Source organism: Rana temporaria, chromosome 3 (genome assembly GCF_905171775.1).
Source record: "Rana temporaria chromosome 3, aRanTem1.1, whole genome shotgun sequence".
Classification (NCBI taxonomy): domain Eukaryota; kingdom Metazoa; phylum Chordata; class Amphibia; order Anura; family Ranidae; genus Rana; species Rana temporaria.
The window spans coordinates 364,130,806-364,157,026 of NC_053491.1; the positions used below are offsets into that span (position 1 = coordinate 364,130,806).

General features: G+C 43.2%; 1 protein-coding gene across 3 annotated transcripts in view; it reads right to left on the reverse strand.

The window, feature by feature from the left end:
• Positions 1 to 303: 303 nt before the first annotated feature.
• ETV6 (ETS variant transcription factor 6) overlaps positions 304 to 26,221 on the reverse strand; it is a 76,556-nt gene continuing 50,638 nt past the window's right edge. For 2 of the 3 annotated variants that reach the window (XM_040345389.1, XM_040345390.1), the window contains exons 3-8: positions 9,457 to 9,621; positions 8,568 to 8,702; positions 6,567 to 7,109; positions 5,152 to 5,294; positions 1,877 to 1,977; positions 614 to 1,314 (exon numbers count right to left, since the gene is read on the reverse strand). In XM_040345389.1, the coding sequence (XP_040201323.1) occupies positions 1,209 to 1,314; positions 1,877 to 1,977; positions 5,152 to 5,294; positions 6,567 to 7,109; positions 8,568 to 8,702; positions 9,457 to 9,621 (1,193 nt within the window). In that variant the 3' untranslated portion in view covers positions 614 to 1,208. Of the gene's footprint in view, positions 1,315 to 1,876; positions 1,978 to 5,151; positions 5,295 to 6,566; positions 7,110 to 8,567; positions 8,703 to 9,456; positions 9,622 to 26,221 lie in introns of all 3 variants that reach the window. The other variant, XM_040345388.1, reaches the window with a different exon arrangement.

The window sequence follows — 26,221 nt, forward strand, 5'->3', positions numbered from 1 at the left end:
TTAACCACATTTGTTCACAGCTCCCGAAAGCATTTGAACAGTATTGTATGTGTAAAAGTTTTTAGTAGTTTATTAAAAATTGAAATGCCCATAACTAATAGGGAAACATTTTCTTCATGTCCTGCCCAGTGATTCCATTAGTGGACATTTGCTGAGCTTCCTCTAGTAGTCTATAATGACTGACAGTGGCTATGTATGTATGTATGTATGTATGCATAAATGATTATCCCATATATCTTAGATGTTTTACAAACAGCAATATTTACATACAGATTTGAAAACAGGACCAGGTACTCATTTACATAAAGGTAATTTAGATCTGTTTTCTGGCCTTTATTTGATGTAAAAAAACAGGCAAAGGCTCAAACCTCACACATACAAGAAAAGAGCAGACGGGATATTTAGTGGCACCGGAAAATCGTGTTTCATCATTTTTTTTGCAAACAAATCATTTGTTAAAAAATTAATACACAAAAAAACAAAAAAAGCAAAAGAAAAAAAAAAAACTGTTAAGAAACATAAAAATTCCCTTCATTGCCAGAAACATGTATCCACCCCGTACATACATTTGTAGTATTATTGTCTTTTTTTCCATACGAAAAAATAAGTGTCTGAGAAGGTGGCAATGACAGGAAGTGGCAGAGCTCGCAAACAGGAAGTAATGCTGAATGAGCGTGGGCCTAGTTGTAGTCCGCCAGCGATGATGTCACAAGTTCAAGACAGGTGGTGCCACAGATAAAACAGATGAAGTAGAAGATATGTAGTTAAAAGGTCTCTAGTGCAATTTACAAGTGATGCAAAGGATTAAAGAAACGTCCATTAAAAAAAAAAAAAAAAGCGAGGGCAACGCACGGAAAAAGGGTCCCAATGCGGCCATCACGGTCACAGTGCGTCATCCGCAGTAATATTCTCCAGTGCAAATACTTTCAAAAATGAGTTCTGCAGAAACAGGTCAGGACAAACCTCTTTAAAGCAAAGGGACTTGACAGGTGCCGAACCGCATCCCTCCCTGAGAGTACCAGAATCCAGCTGCGCCTGGAGAAGTTACCCCCAGTGGCAGCCACAGTGTCCATTTTTCAGAGGGAGGGCATATATTTGCTGCGCATAGTCAGGGTGGGGCCTTCAGTGCATCGACCTCCAGCCCTTTGGTGACTCCAGGCAGGCCAGCTACTGGGCAGGATCTGTCCTTATCAGGAGGGGTCTCTACCTCAACATTCATCCTCCTGGTACATTGTCTCGTCCAGTTCCTGAGATTCCAGGTGCTCCAGTCTGTCCGTCCTCCCACTCATTATCTCTTCTGGTGTTTTCATAAACCTGCCAAGAGGAGATATGATTAAAAAGAAGGTTTCAGAAGACAATTTATTTTTAGGCGATTGATGGGAGCGTAAAGTTAGTTTCTTTTTATTTGTATTCCCTCGCAGTCTGTTAAATATACAATTGAAAGCATTTTTTTCTGTTCAATAAGTGAAAAAAACAAAAACGGTTGATTGAGCCAGGGTAGTGCCGTCCTCTATGAACTACATTATGGAGAGGGAATGTGTACTGTAGTTCACAGAGGAGACCTGGGCATGGCTGAGAACACAAACACACTTCCTGTCCTATAGTGACAACACTGCTCCTCCACAGAGGCTCGCCAGGTGAAGAAAAAGCTTTAAAAATAAAACTAATGCAGCCACCATATCCAAAGACAGCTAAGCTGAAATATGAGGTCTACAGATATAAAATTTAGCCAGATATGATTGTGATCTGTATTTCTTAGCACACAGGCTCTGTGGTGTCATAGCCTACTAAGTTACATGAGACAGAGTGTGTTGGGTTTGAGCACTGCATATTAGAGGGCCAGCAGATCTGAGGCAGGGGAAGCATTGTTCGTTACCTGAACAGTAACCTCTGTCCTGGCTCCTTACGAATTATGTTTAGTTTGTAGTAATGGCGGAGAGCCCGTGACATCTTTTCATATGTCATGTTCGTTCTGTTCTGTTTATTAAATAAAGAGAAAAAAAAATTAGCAGAGAAAAAAAATAGAAATATAGGTGAATGAAGCAATAGAGGAAAACAGCACAGAAGGAAAATCAAGAAAAGAGCTCAAGAATAAAAAAGAGTGAGAGAGAAAGAAAAAAGTTCAGGAGAGGGACAGAGGCAGAGAGAAAAAGAAAGTTAAAAAAGAGAAGGAGTTAGTGCTCAAGAGCAAAGAGAGAAAACGGAAAAATTGTATATGAAATACTTACCGCAATTTTCCTTTCCTGACGAGCTATATGTCAGCCAACTCCGGGTAAGGCCCCATCCACCCCCATGCAATAAGCTCATAAATTTGACACCCACACCCTGAACGGTGTTACACAACTAGAACTTTGTCCATAGGGTGAGAGTCTGTGCTGAAATGGAGCTCGTCAGGAAAGGAAAATTGCAGTAAGTATTTGATACAATTTTCAGTTTTCCTGACAGCTCCATGTCAACCACCTCCAGGAAATAACTAGATACAAGGGTGAGATGCTGCTAAATTAGTTAATTATGGCCACTGGCCACAGAAATAATAGTTTTGTCTAATTCTGCTGTTAACTTTGCTGGGTCAATGCGGTAGTGAGACAAAGGTGTGCATGGACGACCAGGTTGCTGCTTTGCATATGATTTCTGGAGATATCCTACATGCGGTTGCCCATGACGTTGAAACGCTCCTTGTGGAGTGAGCCGTTACTCTCTCTGGATGTGCCAACCTCTTATCCTTATATGCCATGGTGATTTTCTTTACGAGCCAGGTGACGATGATCCTGCTGAAGGGCTTATATTCCTTGCGTATTCCGTCGGGAATTCCTGATGCCAGAGGTTGCTTCAATATAAATTTTCAACGTTTTGCCCACATCCAGGTGGTGACAGCATCATGCTGTGGGGATGTTTTTTAAGTGACAGGAACTGGGAGACTAGTTAGGATCGAGAAAGTTGAATGCAGCAATGTACAGAGACATTCTTGATAAAAAATAAAAAAAAAGCGCTCTGGACCTCAGATTGTCCGTCTTCCCGGAAATAGGTCTGGCATTGGCCTTAGAATGACTCTACACCCCCCCCCCCCCCCCAGAAGGACGCGAGGGGCTCTTTAGCTCCCAGAGCCTCTATTTCCGAGACCCTCCTGGCTGAAGTTATTGCGACCAGGAAAGATGCTTTCATCGTCAAGTCCCGCAGCGACACTCCTAGAACTAGCGGCAGTTCCCACTTGGAAAGTGCAGGTGCTCTGGGGGTGCCTTAGTTTTGCTACAGCCCTAAAGAACTGGATTATTAGGTCATTAGAGGCCCACTGATTTCCTATGAATGCGGAAATGACTGATACATGGCCTCTGAGCGTACTTGCACATTGTCCCATTTCTAGGCCCTTTTGCAGGAACTCAAGGATGTGACAGACTCCGAGTTCTTCCATTCCGAGTCCCACTGATGCTGCATACTCTTGGAGCTTTTGCCAGCTTCTATTGTAGACATTGTTCGTGCCATTTTTGCGGGCATCCATGAGAGTCTGTACCTCTTCCGTGGAGCACCCAAGGTTTATCAACCTCCGCCTTTCAATATCCAGGCCGTTAACCTGAGTTTCTCCAGGGCTGGGTGTAAAACTGGACCCTGGCTCAGGGGATTTTGCCTCGTCTGTAACATCCGAGGCACCCTGACATTCATGCGTAAGAGGATACCATGGGTGTTTTGGCCAGTCTGGGGTCACTGCCAGTACTGTGACGTCTTCTCGTCTCAGTCTGTTCAGAAAGAGCAGTATTAAACGGGGAAAAGCGTAAGCTGTCTCAAAGTCCCACTTTGCAGGCAGAGCGTCCACAAGGGTTGCCCATGGAAGACCCGTATTCGTGCAGAATCTGGGAAGCTTTGCGTTGACCAGAGATGCGAAGAGGTCCACCTCTGGGAGAAAAGACCAGGCTACCAGTTCCCTGAATACGTGTGTCAGAAGGGACCATTCGTTGTCCACTGTGGTCCTGGACCGGTAGTTTGCCTGCAGATTGACATGTCCAGGTATATATACTGCTGAGAGGCGAAGCAGATTGTCCTAGGCCCAACTCATTATGGGTTCCACCTCTTCCAGGAAAAACAGACTCTGTGTGCCTCCCTGCTTCTTGATATAGGCTACGGCCGTTACGTTGTCCATGTTTAGGAGGACTGATCCCCAACGGATTACCTGGGCAAAGGACAGGAGATTGATATGCTGCTCTCAGCTTCAACCTGTTGCCAACAAATTTCCTTCAGTGGATGAGACCATCTGGTCTTCACAATGGGCTTGCTGGCATCTGAGGTGATCACTATACCGGATGTTGGGAGGAGGGAGTGACACTGCAGCAGATTTCTCTTCTCTTCCCACCAGGCCAGACTTTCATGGACTGTGTTAGGCCTTGTACACACGACAGGTTAACCAGAGGACAACGGTCTGAAGGACACCATTCAGGGCGTGGGGATCAAGTTTATGAATTAGGTCCTGATTGCATGGGGGTCGGTGGGGCCTTACCCAGTGCTGGATGACATGGAGCTGTCAGGAAAGAAAGTTCAGGTGAGGTAAAGTGAAAAGGGGGGAGAGAGCGAACTCAACAGCAAAAAGGAGAGTGAAAAATGAGCAAGTGCTCAAGAGCAAAGGTGAGAGAAAGAGAACACATACAAGAGCACTCAGGAGCAAAGAAGAGCAGGCACATACGATGAAATGAACAGTGCAGGAGAGGAAAAAAAAAAAAAGAGCACGAGAATGATTGAATGAATGAATATGTGTCCTTTTATCGCAATATAACCACTTTTCATTGTATTTCCCTTTGGCACCATGTATGTCTCCCATGAATTTTCTCTAATAGTTTGCAATGGGAAATTAAACTGTTTTTGGGTGGGAAAGGAAGAGGGAATTCAGACACCACTATAAAACCCATATTATGCCAGACTTTGTGTGGGATAAACAGTAGCAAAGTAAATTATTTTCACATTAGTTTAAAGGAAAAGTACAAATGAGTCCTGAAACTGCCCAGGGCAACTGTATAAATAGGCAGGACTGTTTGACTCCAAGAGACAGAGGAGAAATAAAGAATTTAATTTGGACGCTGCATACATAATCAGCTATTTTTGGTGACAGCCCGCCACATGCAGCTAAATGGATCGTTGTAGAGGAAATGTTTGGAATGTCTCAGATACCTTATGATTCCCCCACAATCTCGCCAAGCCGTTGGGGTCCATGATTCTGAAAACCATCGACTCCTTATCTTCCCAGCGGATGAAGTTCTCATATCTGGTGTCGGACAGGAGCTGGTACACATAATCCCAGAGTAGCCGGCAGTCTGGGAGGAAAAAAAAAAAAAAAGAATCTTTCTAATCTAATTGAATCCGTTTTATCCATTTTGCCAATTACTAATTTTTTATGAACAAATATCCAGAATAAAAATATATTAATAATGTTTTATACTTGCTTTTGTACCAAGATGATTAAAAGACTGCAATCATTTTGGAGCACAGAAACTTTTGGACAACGTGTAACCTGTCTTTTAGCAACCGGCACACATAACGAAAGGAGAGGACCCTACGTGCATCTGTTATCTGTAATTCATACTTCATTGGTCTAGCTTGGCACAATGTAGGTATGCATATCTACATTACTGATGGGCCACAGGGGATGCTGAAAATCACTCTAGTAGTTGTCACTACTACAGTAAAAGCTGCAATGTTGTGTGGATTTTTGACCAATGGATTTCCCCACAGACGATCGTTTTTTTCTATCGGTTATTTAACCACACGAAAATTTTAAAACGGTTAAAAAAACTGATGGGGCCCACACACGATCGGTTTGTCCGATGAAAACGGTCCATCAGTCCGTTTTCATCAGACGAACCGATCGTGTGTACTGGGCATAACACCTGCTTAATCAGAGGTCAAAAAAGCTAAATGCCAGGACCAAATTCAGTATACGTTGGTTAACTTTACAGCTTGAATTTAACTTAAGTAAAGCCAATTATTTTTTTTTAGAGTAAGGAAAGGTTTCTTTTTTTGGGAGGGTCGCATTGGGTAGATTTATTTTCACAAAGGGTGAAAGGAAAAACTTTCCAAAGTGAGTTGTTTCACAACTTTTGGACAGTTGTCATCAGAGGTTTTGTCCTTTGGGAACATTTCCCTGCACCTCCCAGTGGTGGCAGCCTCATTCTGTGGGGATGCTTTTTATCAGCAGGGCCAGGAAAGATGGATAGCATTAAATACAGGAAATTCTTGTAGAAAATCTGTTTCAGTCTCTCAGATTTGAAATTGGGATGGAGGATGACCCCAAGCATACTGCTAAAGCTACACAGGAGTGATTTAAACACTTTCATTAAATGTCTTGAATAAAGCTCAGACCTCAATTAAATTTAGAATGTGGTAAGCTAATCGAGATATACCACAAGAAGCTTGTAGCTGCAATTGCTGAAAATAGTGGCTCTACAAAACATTGACCTTTGGGTATGTCATGCAACAAAAACAGGAAAAATATACTTTTGCACGGCACTATATTCCTTCTTCAAAATAAGTATTTTCATTTGACCAAGGTCATCCCCCCTCCCCTCTTCTACACACAAGGCACTCACCTGCTATTCTGCCTATGGGCATGGTCTGTCCCTCAGGTGGAGACATAGACACCATCAAATGATTCATGAATGCCATCTCCTCACGGTGTGACAGATTCATAGGCTTCCCTTCTCTCTGCGGACCATCTTCCACGCCCAGCCGCGGCTGTTTGAACTCCAAGGTATGACGTGGGTTAAGAAGCAGGGGGTGCATGATAGGGCTGGGCATAAGCTGAATAACCCGTGGGTTTTCCTGCCGGGGGCTGCTGGGTTTTGGCTGCATTTCAGTGGGGCAGTGATTGGCCTCAGCTGGGGAAACTGATAAAGGGTAGGCATCATGATTGTGGTGGTTGCTTTCACTGTGCAGGCGGTGGAGACGTTCTGCAGGGGAGGGGCGGCGTACGCTGCTCTCCAGCGGTGAGCGGAGTGGGCGGGGCTCAGGATCTGGCGAGGCATGGTGGTTAGTGGGTAGAGGGGATAGAGATCGATGTCGTAGCTCTATAGTTGGGGTGTTCTGTGGAAGGACTTCAGAGTGGGCTCTTGGAGGTCGGTGTTGGATATGGTCTGAAAAGTAGCAACAGACAATACATAAAGAACAAAGTCAACTGATAAAAAATCTTCAATACAAAATGCAGTTGTTTTGTGTGCCCATAATTTTGTGAACAGCAATTTTCAATGAGGATAAAGCACTGCAACAGCAAGCCAAGCGCTTGGCTCAAAATCGTGGTGCAACCTCATTCATTTGCATGGGTGAGTCTGAGAGACAGTGCCTCATCAACTTGACATGCCGTGTTTAATTTGCCATGGCATGTAAACACAGCGTCACCCCACAGGGATGTAGTCCCAAGGGAGGGGGCGAGCACGCCGACCCCCCCCACCCCCCCCCTGCCAGAACGGCTCGGATGATGGGGGTAAGCAGACTGAAGAGGAACAGGAAGTGAGAAATTCAACAAAGAAAAAAAATATTTAGAAGGGAAATCGAAGGAAAAGGTAAGTGAACCAACAATGCACTAGCTTAAAGGAACCGATTTAGAAAATAAAAAACAAACCTTTACAACCCCTTTAATAATAGGGGTTTGTGGTGCGGTTTTAACGTGTTAACCGCACCGCAAAATGCACATAGGGCGATTGCGGGAGCTTTTTTAATGCTCATTAAACGCTTATCAACAGCACCTATCAACGTGCTGTGGCAGTAGGCAGGTTAAATCCCCTGGTTGCATCCAAGATGCTGTATATATTTCTACTAGGTTCAGGCTTTATTCCAGTTTGTACCTCTAGGGGGAGTGCTGGGAGTCCTGCTGGGAGGACTTGATGAGACCAGCTGTATCAGGTGGGCTCGTTAGGTCCTCTACAAAAACTCCCAGTATGCCAAGAGATATGCTCCAACCTGGAACGAGACCTGTGTGAATAGTCTGGGGAGTGATCTTTGTGTGGTGAGACAAAGCCTGTGTGGCTACGATTACCAAAATTCTAACCAGCAGGGAGTTAGGGACTGGGGCAGCACTAGGCTGTACCCAGGCGTTAGTTAGGGACACTGATGTGTTTAGTAAGCGGTCAAGTGACCAGGGTTTATTTTTGTATTTCTTTTGTTTCTGTCACATTTGTTTTGTATATAGTTAAAATAAAATCCGCACCTTTTTGTTTTCCTCCTAGCACTGTCTGCTGTGCCTAATTGTTTTTGTGTGCTGAACCCGTCCAGGGGGTCACACACACCCGCTGATGGGCTAACCCCCTCACAGTGCATTAACGCTATAGGCGCGTTTGATAAGAGTCAATATTTTGAGCAAGTGTGAACAAGCCCTAAGGCTTCCAACAGGTTTAAAAATGTGTTATTTTTAAGTTTATCAATTAGGTGGTATTACAGAAACCCACTTTTCTGCCCTAGCAAACAAAAAAACCCCAAAAAGAACATAAACAGGGCCTTCAAAATTGCAGTGTTTATGCATTGCCTGGGTGACAAAGCTGCATGGCATCTGTCCCATCATTTCAGAATTCTTCCACATGTGCTTGACCAGCACCTACCTTCTTGGTGGTTGTGGGCCATCATTAGCTCAGGCTGGCCATGAAGAGAATTTCCAGTGTGAAAAACAGACGGGTGCACTGCTCGCAGTTTCCTACGACGTAGGATTTGCTGCAGAACTTCGTACAAGACGTCACCTGCAGAGATAAGTGCTTGTGTTATTGCATCCGGCACATAACGAGAGTAAAGCCCATACAATACTGCAATATATACACACACACACACACACACAACATAAAAAGAACACTCAGACATCTTGTAGGTAAGCCAATTCGACTGACAGGTACAGCTGTAGTCTTTTTTTTTTTTTTTACTGTATGCACGGCAGAATTTCTGTGTTTGTCAGTGACCACTTCCAATGTGGAGAGGTGCTGGTTTTGGCCTCTGCACATCATTCTGGTTCTTCCGTTTTATTTTTATTTCACTGGTTGGAGCGGGTTTGGATCTGGCTGTGTATGGGCACCCTGAGGACCCATTCACACTTGTGTGCCAAATATGCATACCAAAAAGCTACCGAGCAGGTTTTCGGTTTTCCCCTTGGTGTTTACAAGGCATTATTGGAGTATAAACCCCTTTTGGGTACATGGAAATGTGCAAACCTCTGTAAGACAGAGGTAAATATATAGTACATGCACATGTTTTGTTACCAATAGGTCTACTGGATCTATATGAAGTTGTAAACCTTTACAAAAATAAAGATACTTTTAAATATTAGATCTACTGTATTTGATTTAGTTCATTTATTGACACCCTAAAAGTCCCACTGTATTATACTGTTGTGGCTCACTGATCCGCAGTGTCTTGCCCCTTTATGACATTTTAAAATGTACCATTCTGCAGTCTGTTTTATGTTTGCAGGCAGAGGAAGCTCACATTTGGGATTCACCTCACCTGAGTGCTGACAGCGGTATCGGAAGTCTTCCTTCCTCAGGAGAAGCAGCGCCTTCCCATTCATCTCAAAGGTGTTATTCTCAATGTGGTGAAGGGAGAATTCATTCTCTGCCCAACGCAGCCACTGAGACACATCCTCTCGGGACCATTGTGAAGGAGGGAGACCTAAAGCAAATCCAGGAACAAAACAATTTTAAGCATCAAAATATAAACCCATCAGCCCCCTTCTTAGCGTGCAATATACTATATCTGAAATTCTGTACAGACACAAAATCTGTATAAGAGTTACTTCTAATTCCTTTCTCAAGACAATTTAGTTTTTCTGTTTTATGGGGAAAAAAAGGGGGGGGGGATGACAAAATAACATTCATAAAGTCCACACAAAACCAAAAAAAGGTCCTAAAACCTTTCACTGATTTACTTGACTTCAGAAAACTGAAGCTCTTAACTAAACCAAAATGTATAAACACAATGGGGGGTGGGGGGATTTAACAAAACTGGAGCAGACAGAATCTAGGACAGATATGCATGGCAACCAATTAGCCTCTATCTTCCGTTTGTTCAGTTAAGCTTTGAATGTAAAAGATAGAACCTGATTGGTTGCCATGCACAACTGCTCCAGTTTCCATTAATTGCCCTTGGAGCATCAATTAAAAGTTATCAATCCATATAAAATATTTCTATAAAACAAAAACAGGTAACAGTCCAACATAAACATTGATATAAATTCCATTTATTGGCGACTTCAATGAAAAGGATTCCTTAGATTGATCAGGGGATGTGCTCCAGTTTGGACTATCATGTCTGGCTTTTGGTCGATGAGGTCACCCAGGATGCCCCACTGCTTTGTTTACATTCTGCAGTGGGGAATGAGAAACCATTGTCAATCAATCGGGAGTGGAGTCAGCTTATTTTTTCTTTTGGCGAGTCGTGGGTTTTGTTCATTTTGGCGTGGATATGCGTTACTGAACAACATGATCAACAATGGATTTACATTGCCAGACTTTAAGGGTTATTTTATCTTTTCATAAAGAACTTGTAAAAAAAATAAAAAAAGTGTGTCGCTATTTACTCTGTTACAGGAAGGGAATCCCCAGGTGTTTCATAGCATAATCTAGTTTTTATTATTAGAATTAAAAACCGCTTTCAATAAAACTCACCTTTGATTGCATAAATGGCACTAATTGCATGCACATTTTAACATATTCCCACATGACACACCAACTATTATTATAGGGGTTGTAAAGGCTTAAAACATTTTTTTTTAAATAACAAACATACCATACTTGCCTCCACTGTGCAGTTCGTTTTGCACAGAGTGGCCCCGATCCTCGACTTCTGGGGTCCCTCGGCGGCTGTCTCGGCTCCTCCCCGCAATAGCAAACCCCCTTCTGGGAAGATCTCTCCCGAGGGGGTTAGCTTGCGGGCGTGCTCCTATCTCATACACTCTGCGTCTATGAAAGCAGAGTGTATGTCTCGGTCCCGCCCCCCGGTGGCCACGTCATTGGATTTGATTGACAGCAGCGGGAGCCAATGACTGCGCTGCTATCAATCTATCCAATCAATTCAGAGAAGCAGTGGAGAAGAGGACGCCGGGGCACACAGCAGGTGAACGGGAGGCTGGGGGGGCCGTCATTGCCAGGTGTTATTTCACCTTAATGCATAGGATGCATTAAGGTGCAAAAAACACGAACCTTTACAATCACTTTAACCACTTCAATACCAGGCACATATACACCTTCCTGTCCAAGCCAATGTTCAGCTTTCAGCGCTGTCGCAATTTGAATGACAATTGTGCGGTCACTCTACACTGTACCCAAATTTTTTTTTATCATTTTGTTCACACAAATAGAGCTTTCTTTTGATGGTATTCGATCGCTTCTGCGACTTAAATTTTTTGCGCAACAAATAAAAAAAGACAGCAAAGTTTGAAAAGAAAAAGAAAAAACGTTTCTTTGTTTATGTTAAGGTGGCACTGAGGGACACTGATTCCACTGGTGGGTGGCATTGCTTGGCATCACCGTTTTAGTTCTATAATGGTGCCAGTCAGTGCCCATTTGTGGACACTGATTGGCATTTGTTGGCACATGTGGATGGCCATGGGGGATGTACCTGGCCATCCACATGTTGGGGGCTTCCCTGGTGGTCCTAGTGGCTTCCCTGGTGGTCCAGTGTGGACATTCAAGGGGGGGGCTGCACTGATAAACAATCAGCGCAACCTCCCCCTGTCAGGAGAGCCGCCGATCGGCTCACCTCTACTCTCGTCTGTCAGACGCGAGTGAGGAAAAGCCGCTCAATGGTTTTTCCTGTTTATATCATGATCTGCCGTGATTGGACACGGCTGATCACGTGGTAAAGAGCCCGAGATCTGTGTAGCGGTGTGTCAGAATGACACACCGCACCACCGATCGCCGCGATGAGTGCCCCCACTGGCGCGCGGAGGCTGTTATCCTGCTGGATGTCAGGATGAGGCCTGAACAGAGCAATCTTTGTTCAAGCCTCATACAGGGTCACAATTTACTTCCTGGACTGAGATGCTGGCTCAGGGAGGGCGGTCATGTAAATCCTGGTGCCTGTGTAGTTCCTGGCTCACAAATGCCTGATATAGTCTCTCACTTTGCTTGCTATAAAAAGTTATCATGCTTCTGTCTGATCACCCAGGGAAAATGGACTGTGCCTGCAGCAGACTGATGACGCCAGCTTAGCCTAGTCACTCACAGGACTTCAAGGATAATAAAAGGTGGAGCTACTCTAAAAAAAAAAAAAAAAAAAAAAAAAAAATTATATATATATATATATATATATATATATATATATATATATATATATATATATATATATATATATATATATATATATATATATATATATATATATATATATTTATATATTATACTTTTGCTGTATACAGTAGTGTGTGACAGGTTAGGTATTTATTCCTTTGGACTTGTAAAAGTTACTAGCCCACTCTAAAAATCTTTGCAGTTATGTTTCCAGTGAAGTTCTAATTCTAATGGGGGGCAATACATACAGTAATTATTTTGGGCGTATTAATGAATGAAGCATAACTTTCACAGAACAGGGAACTCAGGACTGGGTCTGCTGGTTGACTGACTGCACCCAGATAAGTTTATCTGCTCTCAAAAGATACAGAAACACCCAACGGGCCAGACTACGTTAAAACGTCCTTTTTGGGCAGACACATGACCGATTTATTCAGTAGAGGAAAAAACAAAAACACAATATTTCCAATTTATCCCTCCCCTTCCTGGTCAAGTACCAACAACTAAAGAAATTCAAGATGATAAATTAAATTCACTGCATGGAATCAATAAATGATCTATACAATTACAAATATCAATTGCGTATGATGATGAAACCCCCCTATCCCCATATAATGGATATGTCCTCAACATAATGGACTTAATTAATGGTAACCAATATAACAAACAACAGAACTTCCATTGTTGGCCAAAGATTTGATCTATATACATGTTTTTTATATCTCAAATTTTATGGGTCATATGTGCCTAGATTCGGCTTTTACAAAATTGCTCTCTTTCTCTGTCAATCAGGACACCTCGACCATGTATGGACAAATAAGGGTCAGAAGCCGAAGGTCCTCCATATTTCCCTATGGGAATTCTGCTTTATGATTCAATTTCTCCATGACTCCCCAGAATCCCCATCCCCTTATCCTCCCTGTTCCATGACCCCCTCCACTTCTTTATTTTCCTGACCCCGTCTCTGCCCTTTTTCCTTACTTTACTTACCCTTCTCCTTTAGGACTCAGAAGACATACAAAAGGCCTAAACCTGACCATTAGATGAGCACATAGGACCTTTTGCGGGTTCAGTACGTCCCTTTCCTTCTGGCCGTTTTGGTTCCTGGAGTTGGATGTGATATACTTGGGAGTTATTTGGACCGTATACACAGGAGCTGCACAGTCGGGATGGTCGTGAGCTAGGTGCACGTGGTTGGCCAATGTCATGTGGTACCTACATTATTACTTGTGCTACCTCCTCCTAAGTGTGGTATTTAACCGGATAAGGCTTCCTACTGCTGACCCTTGTATAGTTGACAAACATAGGTTTTGTTTCATTTTGGATTCTCTAAAAGAGCATTACAAGCCTATCAAACTCTGACTTCTCATTATAAGAACATTTTAGGGCTGGTTGAACATTATAAAAACTGTAAAAAAACTTAAAGCTTTTTTTTTTTTTTTTATAAAAATATGTTCAAGAATTATGAAAAAAATACATTACATTGATAATGGTTTTAAAAATATATATATGCTGTGCCTTAAAGTCCCATATACCTATTATAATATTTTGGTTTAAGCTTTTAATACAGGGATGTTGGGACTCCCCCTCAACAGGACCAGTACCTCTTAAGATTGCTGCTATGGGGACAAAGCATTGTCACCCCATAACAGAAGGACCTTCATGGCAGGGACATCAAGGATTACTTTGAAAGAAAGCTACAGTTTGAGGGGAAAAACACACACACACACACACACACACACACACACCATAGTAAACCCTAAATGTGATTTTTTTTTTTTGAGATTGGGTTTCCATCTGCTTTAGCAGACAACCCGCACTCGACAAGCACAGCTGTATCCAGTATGCACACTCCAGCACTGCAGGGGGTTAAGGGACTGGAGAGGGGACAGATGTGTCTGGCAGCGAATGGCGCTTGTCACCCCCTTTAGGAAGCACAGGTCCTGTCCAAAACGTTTGCGGCAGGAAACCTCATCAACCCACGCAGGAAATTCCTTCCACTTCACGTCCTCAAATAGGAAATTTCCCCTTGTGCAGAAAGTTTAGGGAGGGGGGGGGGGTGGTGTAATGCTGTGCACCCACGCTTCTCTCAAGACGGTTAACTCTTTGTAGACACAAATACTTACAAGAAGATTAGTTCACTTGGATTTGCTGTGCAAGCTCTAGTTTTATAGCTTTTTTTGGCATATAAGCTGCCTGCATAACAATCTTAATATCGTTTCAGCAGAGCAGACTTTTTGTTGGAAAAAAATATGCCTGTTTATGGGGTTTCCATGCTCTTGACTGTGGCACATGTGGGGAATTTAAAATAATTAGCAGCAGTATGTATACACTCCTCCTCAGCATGTCATAGCTGCCAGAGGTGGGTATAGGCAAAGATAGAAAAACACCTTACTCTAACGACCAATGATGTTAAAGCAAGGTAGAAATAGTCAAAAGGACTACAGGGTGAGAGGGTGAATTTCAGACACAGATGGCACAAAAAAAAAAAAAAAAAATTCTACACATACACACAGACTGTACATTGCCTGTACTATGGCACGGAAGGCTAATAAATATGTAGCTAGTCACACAAGTGAGCGCCTCTGTATTTATGATATAACAGTGACATAGAGTGACATGGCTAGAGCCATGCGAGTTCCTTGCACTACAAATCAACTACTTTGTCTTTAAAAAATATTCACTCCCCTTGAAATTTTACAAATTTTGTCATGTTACAACCAAAAAACGTAATTGTATTTTATTGGGATTTTATGTGATAGACCAACACAAAGTGGCACATAATTGTAAAATGGAAAGAAAATGATAAATGGTTTCCAAACTTCCAAAAAGTGTGACATGCATTTGTATTCAGCCCCCTTTACTCTGATACCCATAACTAACATCTAGTCTAGTGGAACCAATTGCCTTCAGAAGTCATTTAATTAGTAAATAGAGTCCACCTGTGTGTAATTTAATCTCCGTATAAATACAGCTGTTCTGTAAAGCCCTCAGTGGTTTGTTAGAGAATCTTAGTGAACTAACCCCATCATAAAGGCCAAGGAACACACCAGATAGGTCAGGGATAAAGTTGTGGAGAAATTTAAAGCCGGGTTAGGTTATAAAAATATCCCAAGTTTTGAACATCTCACGTAGCACTGTTTAATCCATCAATCCACCTAAACAGACCGGCTGGGCAAGGAGAAGATTAATCAGAGAAGCAGCCAAAAGGCCCATGGTAACTCTGTGAGGAGCTGCAGAGACCCACAGCTCCAGTGGGAGAATCTGTCCACAGGACAACTATTAGGCTGGGTTCACACAGAGCGGCTCACAGCAGGTACGTCCTCGTTCACCATTTCAGGTCTAATTTTAGCCTGAGTTTTGGCCCGATTTCAGACCTGAAACGGACAAGAAGACGCACAGGACGCCTGTGCAATTCGCACCGGAGCCGCTCCTGAGTTGTGTGAACCAGCTCCATAGAGTCGGCCACAATCTCCTGACATGCAAATTGGATGGAGAGAAACCCACATCCAATTTACAATAGCGTGAACCCAACCTTAGTCATGCACTCCACAAATCTGGCCTTTATGGAACAGTGGCAAGAAGGCAGGGTGGATATAAATCAATTATTTTTATATATATATATATATATATATATATATATATATATATATATATATATATATATATATATATATATATATATATATATATATATATATATATATATATATATATATATATATATATATATATATATATATATATATATATATATATATATATATATATATAAAAAAATCTGGTTTTATTTAAATCTATTTTTTTTTTTTAATCAAATGTATTTGCCGCCATGCCCCTTACCTTGTTGTGTCACTGCCACATCATCAGCCATTCAATTAAAGTGAATTGGACTGTCGGTGAGTCAACAGCGGGACAAGGGAGGAGCCGCTACGGGACAGAGATGACAGTTGCCCTTTAAAAATTATACTTTAAATTAAGCCTTTTTACTAGTGATTTAAATCAACTTGATTTAAATCAAATCAACCCGAGAAGAAGACCATTGTTGAAAAAAAGCCATAAGAAGTCCCATTTGTAGTCAGCAAGAAGCCATGTGGGGGACATAGCAAACATGTGGAAGAAGATGCTTTGGTCAGACGAGACCAAAATTGAACTTTTTGGCCTAAAACTTTAAGCAAAACACTATGGGCCAGATTCAGGTACAAATGCGGCGGCGTAACGCATGTCATTTACGTTACACCGCCGCAAGTTTTCAGCGCAAGTGCTTGATTCACAAAGCACTTGTCTGTAAACTTGCGGCAGCGTAGCGTAAAGTCGTCCGGCGCAAGCCTGCCTAATTCAAATGGGGCGTGTATCATTTAAATTAGGCGCGTTCCCGCGCCGAACATACTGCGCATGCTCCGTTTTGAAATTTCCCGCCGTGCTTTGCGGGAAATGACGTCGCACCGACGTAATTTTTTGAACGGCAACGTGCGTTACGTCCTTTCCTATTCCCGGACGTCTTACGCAAAAAAAAAAATTTAAAACGACGCGGGAACGACGGCCATACTTTAACATGGGCTGTCTATTTTTACACCACCTAAATAGCAATTGCAACTTTACGACGGGAAAAGCCGACTAGCGACGACGTAAGAGAATGCGACGAACGCGCGTACCTTCGTGGATCGCCGCAAACAGCTAATTAGCATACCCGACGCGGAAAACAACGCAAACTCCACCCAGCGGGCGCCGAAGTATTGCATCCTAAGATCCGAAGGCGAATGAAGCCGTACGCCTGTCGGATCTTAGCCAAATGCCGTCGTATCTTTGTTCGAGAATTCAAAATAAAGATACGACGCGGCAAATTTGAAAGTACGCCGGAGTATCAGCAGATGTGAAACACAGTGGTGGCAGCATCATGTTGGGGGGATGCTTTTCTTCAGCAGGGACAGGGAAGCTGGATGGAGACAAATACAGAGCAATCTTAGAAGACAACCTGTTGAGTCTGCAAAAGACTTGAGACTGGGGTGGAGGTTCATTTTCTAGCAGGATAACGACCCTAAACATACAGCCAGAGCTACAATGGAATGGTTTAGAATAAAGCATATTCATGTGTTAGAATAGCCCAGTCAAAGTCCAGACCTAAAGCCAATTGAGAATCTTTGTCAAGACTTGAAAATTGATGTTCACAGACGCACTCCATCCAATCTGACAGAGCTGGAGCTATTTTGCAAAGCAGAATGGGAAAAAATGTCCCTCTCTAGATGTGCAAAGCTGGTAGAAACATCCCCAAAAAGACTTGCAGCTGTAATTGCAATGAAAGGTGGTTCTACAAAGTATTGACTCAGGTGGGCTGAATACAAATGCATGCCACACTTTTCACATATTTATTGGTAAACCATTTATAATTTTTCTACCAAGTTACAATTATGTACCACTTTGTGTTAGTCTAATACTCTATTACATAAAATCCCAATAAAATACATTTACAAGTTTGGTTGTAACTAGGGTTGTCCCGATGCCACTTTTTTAGGACCGAATACAAGTACCGATACTTTTTTTCAAGTAGTCGCCGATACCGAATACCGATACTTTTTTAAAATGTGTCCCCAAATGCAGCCATGTCCCCCCCATATGCAGCCATGTCCCCCCCAAATGCAGCCATGTCCCCCCCAAATGCAGCCATGTCCCCCACATATGCAGCCATGTCCCTCTAGCCATGTCCCTCACATATGCAGCCATGTCCCTCTAGCCATGTCCCTCACATATGCAGCCATGTCCCTCTAGCCATGTCCCTCACATATGCAGCCATGTCCCTCTAGCCATGTCCCTCACATATGCAGCCATGTCCCTCTAGCCATGTCCCTCACATATGCAGCAATGTCCCTCTAGCCATGTCCCTCACATATGCAGCCATGTCCCTCTAGCCATGTCCCTCACATATGCAGCAATGTCCCTCTAGCCATGTCCCTCACATATGCAGCCATGTCCCTCTAGCCATGTCCCTCACATATGCAGCCATGTCCCTCACATATGCAGCAATGTCCCTCACATATGCAGCAATGTCCCTCACATATGCAGCAATGTCCCTCACATATGCAGCAATGTCCCTCTAGCCATGTCCCTCACATATGCAGCAATGTCCCTCTAGCCATGTCCCTCGATGCGGCGGCGCGATGCGGCGGCAGAGGCGGGGGGGAAAGTATTCTATTTAGGTATCGGGGGTATTTGCGCGAGTACGAGTACTCCCGCAAATACTCGGTATCGGTCCCGATACCGATACTGGTATCGGTATCTGGACAACCCTAGTTGTAACAGGATAAAATCGGGACTGACATGCAGGAGTGAAATCATCACGGCTTCATTACCGCAGCTCAGTGTGAACCTGGGCTTAAAGTGGTAGTAAACTCTGTACTACCACTTTCACCTACAGGTAAGCCTATAATAAGGCTTACCTGTAGGTATAAAGAATATCTCCTAAACCTGTACGGTTTAGGAGATATTCCCCTCGCAATGCGCAGCTCACCGCAGCGGCGCATGTGCAGCGGGGATCCTCGGCTGAAGGCCCAGCAGCTGCTGGACCTTGCTGGAAAGAAGTCTCCCGCACGCATGCGCGGGAGTGACGTCATCACCGCTCCAGCCAACCACATCGCTGGATCGGTGATACCCGGAAGACACGCCAATGCAAGATGACATCTCCCTTGGCGTGGACCAGGTAAGTTCCCCACACCTTGTTCCAAGGGAAGTATTTCATAATGAGCTAGTATGCGGTGCATACTAGCTCATTATGGCTTTTGCTTTTTTAGGTATGAAAAAAAAAAAACAAAAAAAAACACAGCAGCGGGTTTACTACCGCTTTAAGGACGGTTATTTTATTTTCTATTTGTTTTTCTCTTCACAAACAGGGAATGTGGTTTCCATTCAGGCAAAAAACTATTCACTTCAACACTGAATGTTAAAAGCAAACAATAATTGACGTACTTTCGAATGATATTCATTTAAGTCTGAGAATTTTTCGTACGAATGTTAATTTGAAAATCTACTAGTATAACTGAGCTACAAATCACTGTAGGATTAGCAAGTTAGCGATTTTTATGGAAAATAACTAAGATGATTTCCTAAGGGAGAAAAAAAAAAAAATATGTAAAAAAGGGTCTCTGCAAATAAATGGCCTGCGACACAGCCCTAACAAACAAATAGCATTTTAACTGACGCGCCTCCCAACCTTCCCGCTAGATAAGACAGTTAAGTAGTAAAAAGGGGAAAAAAAAAAAAAATAATAAGTTTCCCATTAAATTGTGCAACTCCCCTGACTAGAGAATTCCCCTTTCTCTGCGAGCTCAGCTGCGAGACTTTCCGGATACAACGGCTGGATGTTTTGCAGATGACAGCGCATAGGCGAGCAGCGTGGGTTTACAGCATGGGGTTATTACATACGGCTGAGGGCGATACTAGCTGAGACTTGTTACCCTCATTCTACACTGAGCATGGGCTTACAGCCCATGTAAAGTAGTATTTATTTAATATAAAGTGGAGGTTCACCCGGAAATGTAAATTTTTAACATTAGGGACTGCGGGACTGGGCGTTCCTATTTGATTGACAGGCTTCCGACGGTCGCATCTATCGCGTCACGATTTTCCGAAAGTAGTCGAACTTCGGTGCGCAGGCGCCGTATAGAGCCGCACCGACGTTCGGCTTCTTTCGGCTACTCGTGACGCGATAGATGCGACCGCCGGAAGCCTTTCAATCAAATAGGAACGCCCAGTCCCGAAGACCATACCCGGAAGCGGCGGAGAAGATCGCTCTCTAAAACGGTAAGTACTGCTTCGTTTTTAAAAAAACTAGCCGATTCCCCTTGACAAAATGAGCATGAATCTAATGTTAAAATTTTTTTTTCGGGTGAACTCCCGCTTTAAGAAAACCAGTATTGAGAGAAGCATTAAGGCTTCTACAGCTAGTGTCCTGAAAATCCAAGATGCCAGGGAGACCAATTGTTTTAAGTGGACCTGTTAGCAACTTTACAAAGTAAGTGAAGATATTCCTGAAAGGTCACAATATACAATTGTATAATTTTTCATTTACCTGCCCTGGTATCCTGCAAAGTCAACACCCCTAGCTGATTCTTCCATCGGCTGTGGGTGCAGGTGCCGGCATCTTCACCAAGAGAAACAGGAAGTGAAGACTTCCGGTTTCACTGCCTGTTTTCTACTGTGAATGTGCTTTCTGAATGGTCCCGCTGTCTTCTGGGACCCATGCGTTTTCCAGAAGGCAGCGCGTGGGGGGTGAATGGAGGGGCCAAAAATGTTGTGGATCGCAGCTATTGTTGTGCTGCGATCTTGCCCAAAAGTGGGAGTGGTACCTGTTTTTTTATAGGTATCCGTTCCCCCCTAAAAAAAGTACCAAATGTGACAATGGGGGGGAGGGAGTTGGGCTGCGAACAAGCGGAGCTTTCCCTTTTGGATGGAGTATATAAAAAAGTCACGCTTTGCAAAGTGAAACAAAATAATGTGACAAACCAATATCAATAACTAAGCGTAATAAAACTCAATATGATCAAAAGTCCATATATTCACTCCACGTGGTATATGAGAAGAATTAAATTAATTTGACAGAAAACCACCACCAGAGCTTACCAGAGAAGATGGATCATCTATTTATAGACTGGTCAAACACACATGCAGGTATACCTCTGCAGGGTAATAAAGGTGATGGGACCTTCTCTGGATCACTGACGTGTATTTGTGCTGTGGGAGTGCATCCAAAAGTGACAATCTCCTATAGGGATGTCCGGATCAATTTCAGCCAGATATGATGGGTATGTGGAGAAAGAAGGGGCTCCAATAGTGTAATAAAGTATGAACAGTTTATTTAAAAGTCAAAAACCTACTTAAAGGGGGGGTTCACCCAAAAAAAAAAATGTTTTAACATTACATTCAGCCGAGTTGTCAGAATGACAATCGGCTGTTTTTTTTTATTTTATCCCCGTACATACCGTATTTTCACCGCCGCTTCCAGGTATGTCTTCTGCGGGACTGGGCGTTCCGAATTGATTGACAGGCTTCTGACCGTCGCATACTGCGTGTCACTAGTTGCTGAAAGAAGCCGAACGTCTGTGCGCAGGCGCCGTATAGAGCCGACTCGCAGCCCGGCTTCTTTGGCAACTCATGACGCGCTTTATGCGATGGTCGGAAGTCTGTCAATCAATTAGGAACGTCCAGTCCCGCAGAAGACATACCCGGAAGTGGCGGTGAAAATACGGTATGTACGGGGATAAAAAAAAAACAAAAAAAAAAACAGCCGATTGTCATTCTGACAACTTGGCTGAATGTAATGTTAAATTTTCTTTTTGGGGTGAACCCCCGATTTAAAATCATTAAAACCAAAACAAGCCTTGTTAAATTGCATTTGCCGGCAAACAAGCGATTTTACCCACACTTCCGGGATCATATGGGACGTGACAGCGTCAGCGTTTAGCTCCGCCTGACATCTTCCTGGGGCACATGTGACGCGCTGAGCTGTTGCTATAAATAGTACTCTAGAATCAAGCCTTGTTCGTGAAGGGTGGCCATATTGGGCAACATCCAAGCCTCCATTTCATTCACCATGGTGGTAAAGAGCAAGACTCATTTGCACTCGTGGCCATGATAAACAGAGCCTAAAATTAAATGGCATTCAGCGGACTCCATATACGTATATCGTTTTGAATAGAGCTCCACTTTAAATAGCCATCTTAACTCAAATCAGTGATTTCCTCCATCTCCTCTTACCCTGTGATTAGACTGTAACACTAACAAGTCAAGAGGTTGCAGCTGAGACTGACTTGTGTCAGACATTTGTTAACATTGCCTAGAACTAAACAGGCATCAGCATTAAGGGCAGGTTCACACTATGAACTGCAAAGAAACCCGCTGTGCATTCCTGTGCGATTCAGATGCGATCCGGGTGCAGTGCAATTTCAGCCCATCCATTTGCATGCACTAATAAAAAAATAAAAAAAACACACCAACCAGATCTCGTTGTCATCTAGTGCAGGCAAACGCACTGCATTTGTGACAGTCGTTTGGGGTGTCAATAACCCTGACACCCACTGCAGATCACGGTGTAGAAAATGCAAATGGAACAGGGGTTTCCCACAGGGTGTTCTGGTGTGAACTGGCCCTTAGGCACCTGCACACAGCCCTGTGTTGGCCAATTCCTGCTGAATCTGTTGAAATTCAAGCTCTAGGTGGCCCTGTTGGCTTCAACCGGCTTAACCAACTTTGATAAAAAGGAATTTGAGGAGCTGGGGGTAAAATGGCCACTGAACAGAAATTGCATCCAATCAGATGTATTCATTTGGAGTATGTGAACATCTGCTGGTGCTAATACACTGGTCTGAATACAACAGCCAGCAGTGCCGATTCCTTCATCCACACTTTTTAGCAGGAATGGAGGAAGAAGATGGCCTGCAAGGCTGAACCAGTGAAGTCTACAAGTGTATGGCCAGCTTTAAATGATGGATGTCATTTCTGATCCCAGGCCAGAATGTAGATGGTGACCCTGGATGATAATTATAAAACGTTTAATTAAAGGGGTTGTAAAGGTACAATTTTTTTCTCCTAAATAACTTCCTTTACCTCAGTGCAGTTCTCCTTCACTTACCTCATGCTTCCATTTTGCTTTTAAATGTCCTTATTTCCCTGCTGTCCATTTGACTTTTACAAAGATGTGCCTGCTTTTATTGTATTCTGAGTGAGTACATTACTACTTAGTTTTCCCCCCCCCCTAAATAGCTTCCTTTACCTTAGTGCAGTTCCTCCTTCACTTACCTCATCCTTCGACTTTGCTTTTAAATGTCCTTATTTCTTCTGAGAAATCCTCACTTCCTGTTCTTCTGTCTGTAACTCCACACAGTAATGCAAGGCTTTCTCCCTGGTGTGGAGTGTCGTGCTCACCCCCTCCCTTGGACTACAGGAGAGTCAGAATGCAGATAGAGAAAGGAGCTGTGTGGTAGTGCGCGTTCTGACTCTCCTGTAGTCCAAGGGAGGGGGCGAGCACGACACTCCACACAAGGGAGAAAGCCTCGCATTACTGTGTGGAGTTACAGACAGAAGAACAGGAAATGAGCATTTCTCAGAAGAAATAAGGACATTTAAAAGCAAAGTCGAAGGATGAGGTAAGTGAAGGAGGACTGCACTAAGGTAAAGGAAGCTATTTAGGGGGGGAAAAAAACTAAGTAGTAATGTACTCACTCAGAATACAATAAAAGCAGGCACATCTTTGTAAAAGTCAAATGGACAGCAGGGAACAAAAAACGATCATCCAGGCAGCGCTGTAGTGTCTTGCTCAGTGGCACCAGTGGTTTCCGGTGTCCTGGGCTTCAACATACAGGGAGCAGAAGGGAAACGTCACTCGGAAGGTCCCTGGTCTCAGTGGTAGGATGCTATGACGTGCACGCGTTTGGAGCATGCAAAATGAAGAACACGTGCACGTCATAGCATCCTAACATTGGAAGTGGGAAAACAAACCCCCCTAGCATCCATGATGAAAAGAGAGAGTTTTATGTTATAAAGTGGCTATATTATATGGGTGTAGTGACATAGGGTAACATTGACAGAGACAATCCCTTAGAGACTAACCTGGAGTTACAATAGACTGTTAAAAGACTGCTGACATTTTCAAAGATTCTCAAGAGACTGTCCAAATGTTTATACAAACATTTGGCGACCACTGCCATGCTATAGATTGCCCTTAAGTTAGGCTGGCCATATACTAGGGGCAAGTGTCATAACATCTTAACTACGGCTGCATTTGACTTGATGCAGCTACTGTTCAGCCAATGATTTTCTGCCCAGCTCATTCGATTTTTAAAACAAAAGATGTTGGATAGTAGGGAGCAGTCAGTCACCCACAAAGCAGATTTTGGCTGGTTCATCAGGAACCAGACTAAATCCACACAATGTATGGGCAACTTTACTTGCATCCTTTGCAGAGCTGCAAAGAGAAGCCATGGTCTGGAGCATAACATCAGTGATGTGATATCTTCTCATACAGCCATACCATGGGACAGGTGATATCACATTCCATAGGAACACATTATTTTACTTGTCCCTTTCTACTGAGCACAGCGTCCCCGTGCAGTCCTGCAGAGGATGTTAAAAAACAAACAAACAAAAAAAAACGATACCAAGGCCCAGTGGGTTTTTACTGTGTTCGAGTACAGTCCAGGAAAAATGCAGCATGTTCTACTTTTTTTTCTGGAACTGAAAAGCCCTGGAACTGACTGCACTGGTGTGAACTATGCCATTGGAAACCATATAACCTACTTTCCATGCGTTTTTGATGCAGAACAAAAATGCACTGGACTGCATGTGGTGTGAACTGGCCCTCAATGTATTCCATGCATTAGTGTAAAGAAAAATGTTAAGGTAGTGGTATCCCTCTTATGCCGCATACACACGATCATTTTTTGGCATTAAGAAAACTTAGTTTTTCAAAAACGTCATTTAAAATGATTGTGTGTGGGCTACACATAATTTTTCAGGTTCTGAAAAACGACAAAAAAAAAAAAAAAATTCGAACATGCTGCATTTTTAAACGTCGTTTTAAACAATGTAGTTTTTCGGGTTGTAAAAAATGATCGTGTGTGGGCAAAAACGACGTAAAATACCCACGCATGCTCAGAAGCAAGTTATGAGACGGGAGCGCTCGTTTGGGTAAAACTACCGTTCATAATGGAATAAGCACATTCATCACGCTGTAACAGACAGAAAAGCGCAAATCGTCTTTTACTAACACGGAATCAGCTAAAACAGCCCAAAGGTGAATAGAACTTCCCCTTTAGAGTGCCGTACGTGTTGTACGTCACTGCGCTTTGCTAGATCATTTTTTTAAAACGATGGTGTGTAGGCAACGTCGTTTTAATGATGAAGTTAGGAAAACATTGTTGTCAAAACGGAGCATGCGCAGTACGTTCGGCGCGGGAACGCGCCTAATTTAAATGATACATGCCCCATTTGAATTAGGCGGGCTTGCGCCGGACGGCTTTACGCTACACCGCCGCAAGTTTACAGGCAAGTGCTTTGTGAATCAAGCACTTGCGCTGAAAACTTGCGGCGGTGTAACGTAAATGACATACGTTACGCCGCCGCATTTGTACCTGAATCTGGCCCTATGTTTTTTTTCATGCAAAAATGATCGTGTGTACGCGGCATTACCATTTTACTTCCCGGAGCCCTTATTCGATCCAGCTCTCGGCCAGTGCCAGTCTGTAGCGGCTCTCCCCCTCACTTTCTGGTCTCACAGGCTTTGCTAAAGCTGATGTCAATCAAAGCCATTGTTTTCATACACAAACATATTTTATGTATGTTATTTACCTGTAAACACTTCCCTTATGTAGGCTTTCCTACTAGTGTCTGCTTATAATAACTCAATGAAAACTTCTGGGGGCACACATTTTTCCCAGTTCGATAAGCCAACACTTGAGGTAGCTGACAGAGGCTCCTCATCCTAGGACCATAGCATTCCCAGCCCTGTCAGTTAGGCTGGATTCACACCTAGGTGTTTTCAAAATTTGCACTACAGAACGTAACCCATAGGAAACCAGGTTAGATGGACTGTAGTGCAAATCTGCAAAATGCAAAAAGCACTAAAAATGCATAGGTGTGAATCCAGCCTTAGAACATGGTAGAGGGGACAGCAGCAAGGTAATGCCTGCACATCTCACTAACCGAAAATATACTATATGGCCAAAAATATGCACATCCCCTCAAGTAACTGAGTTGAAGCGTTTCCAGTAAAGGGATCCATAAGGGACAATTCACACTGGTCGGGTCTGTTGCGGTGTGGTTAATGAGCACCAAGTCTTGTGTGGGGTTGTATTATGGCAGTCCATTAATTTTTAAGGCAATGTGGGTTGCATTAAAGCAGCCCATTCATTTTTGTTTTTATCCCTACACACTGCTGGACTTGTAGATGAGAATTGGGGTGCCTCTCAAAGTGTATGGCATTTTAGCATACCAAG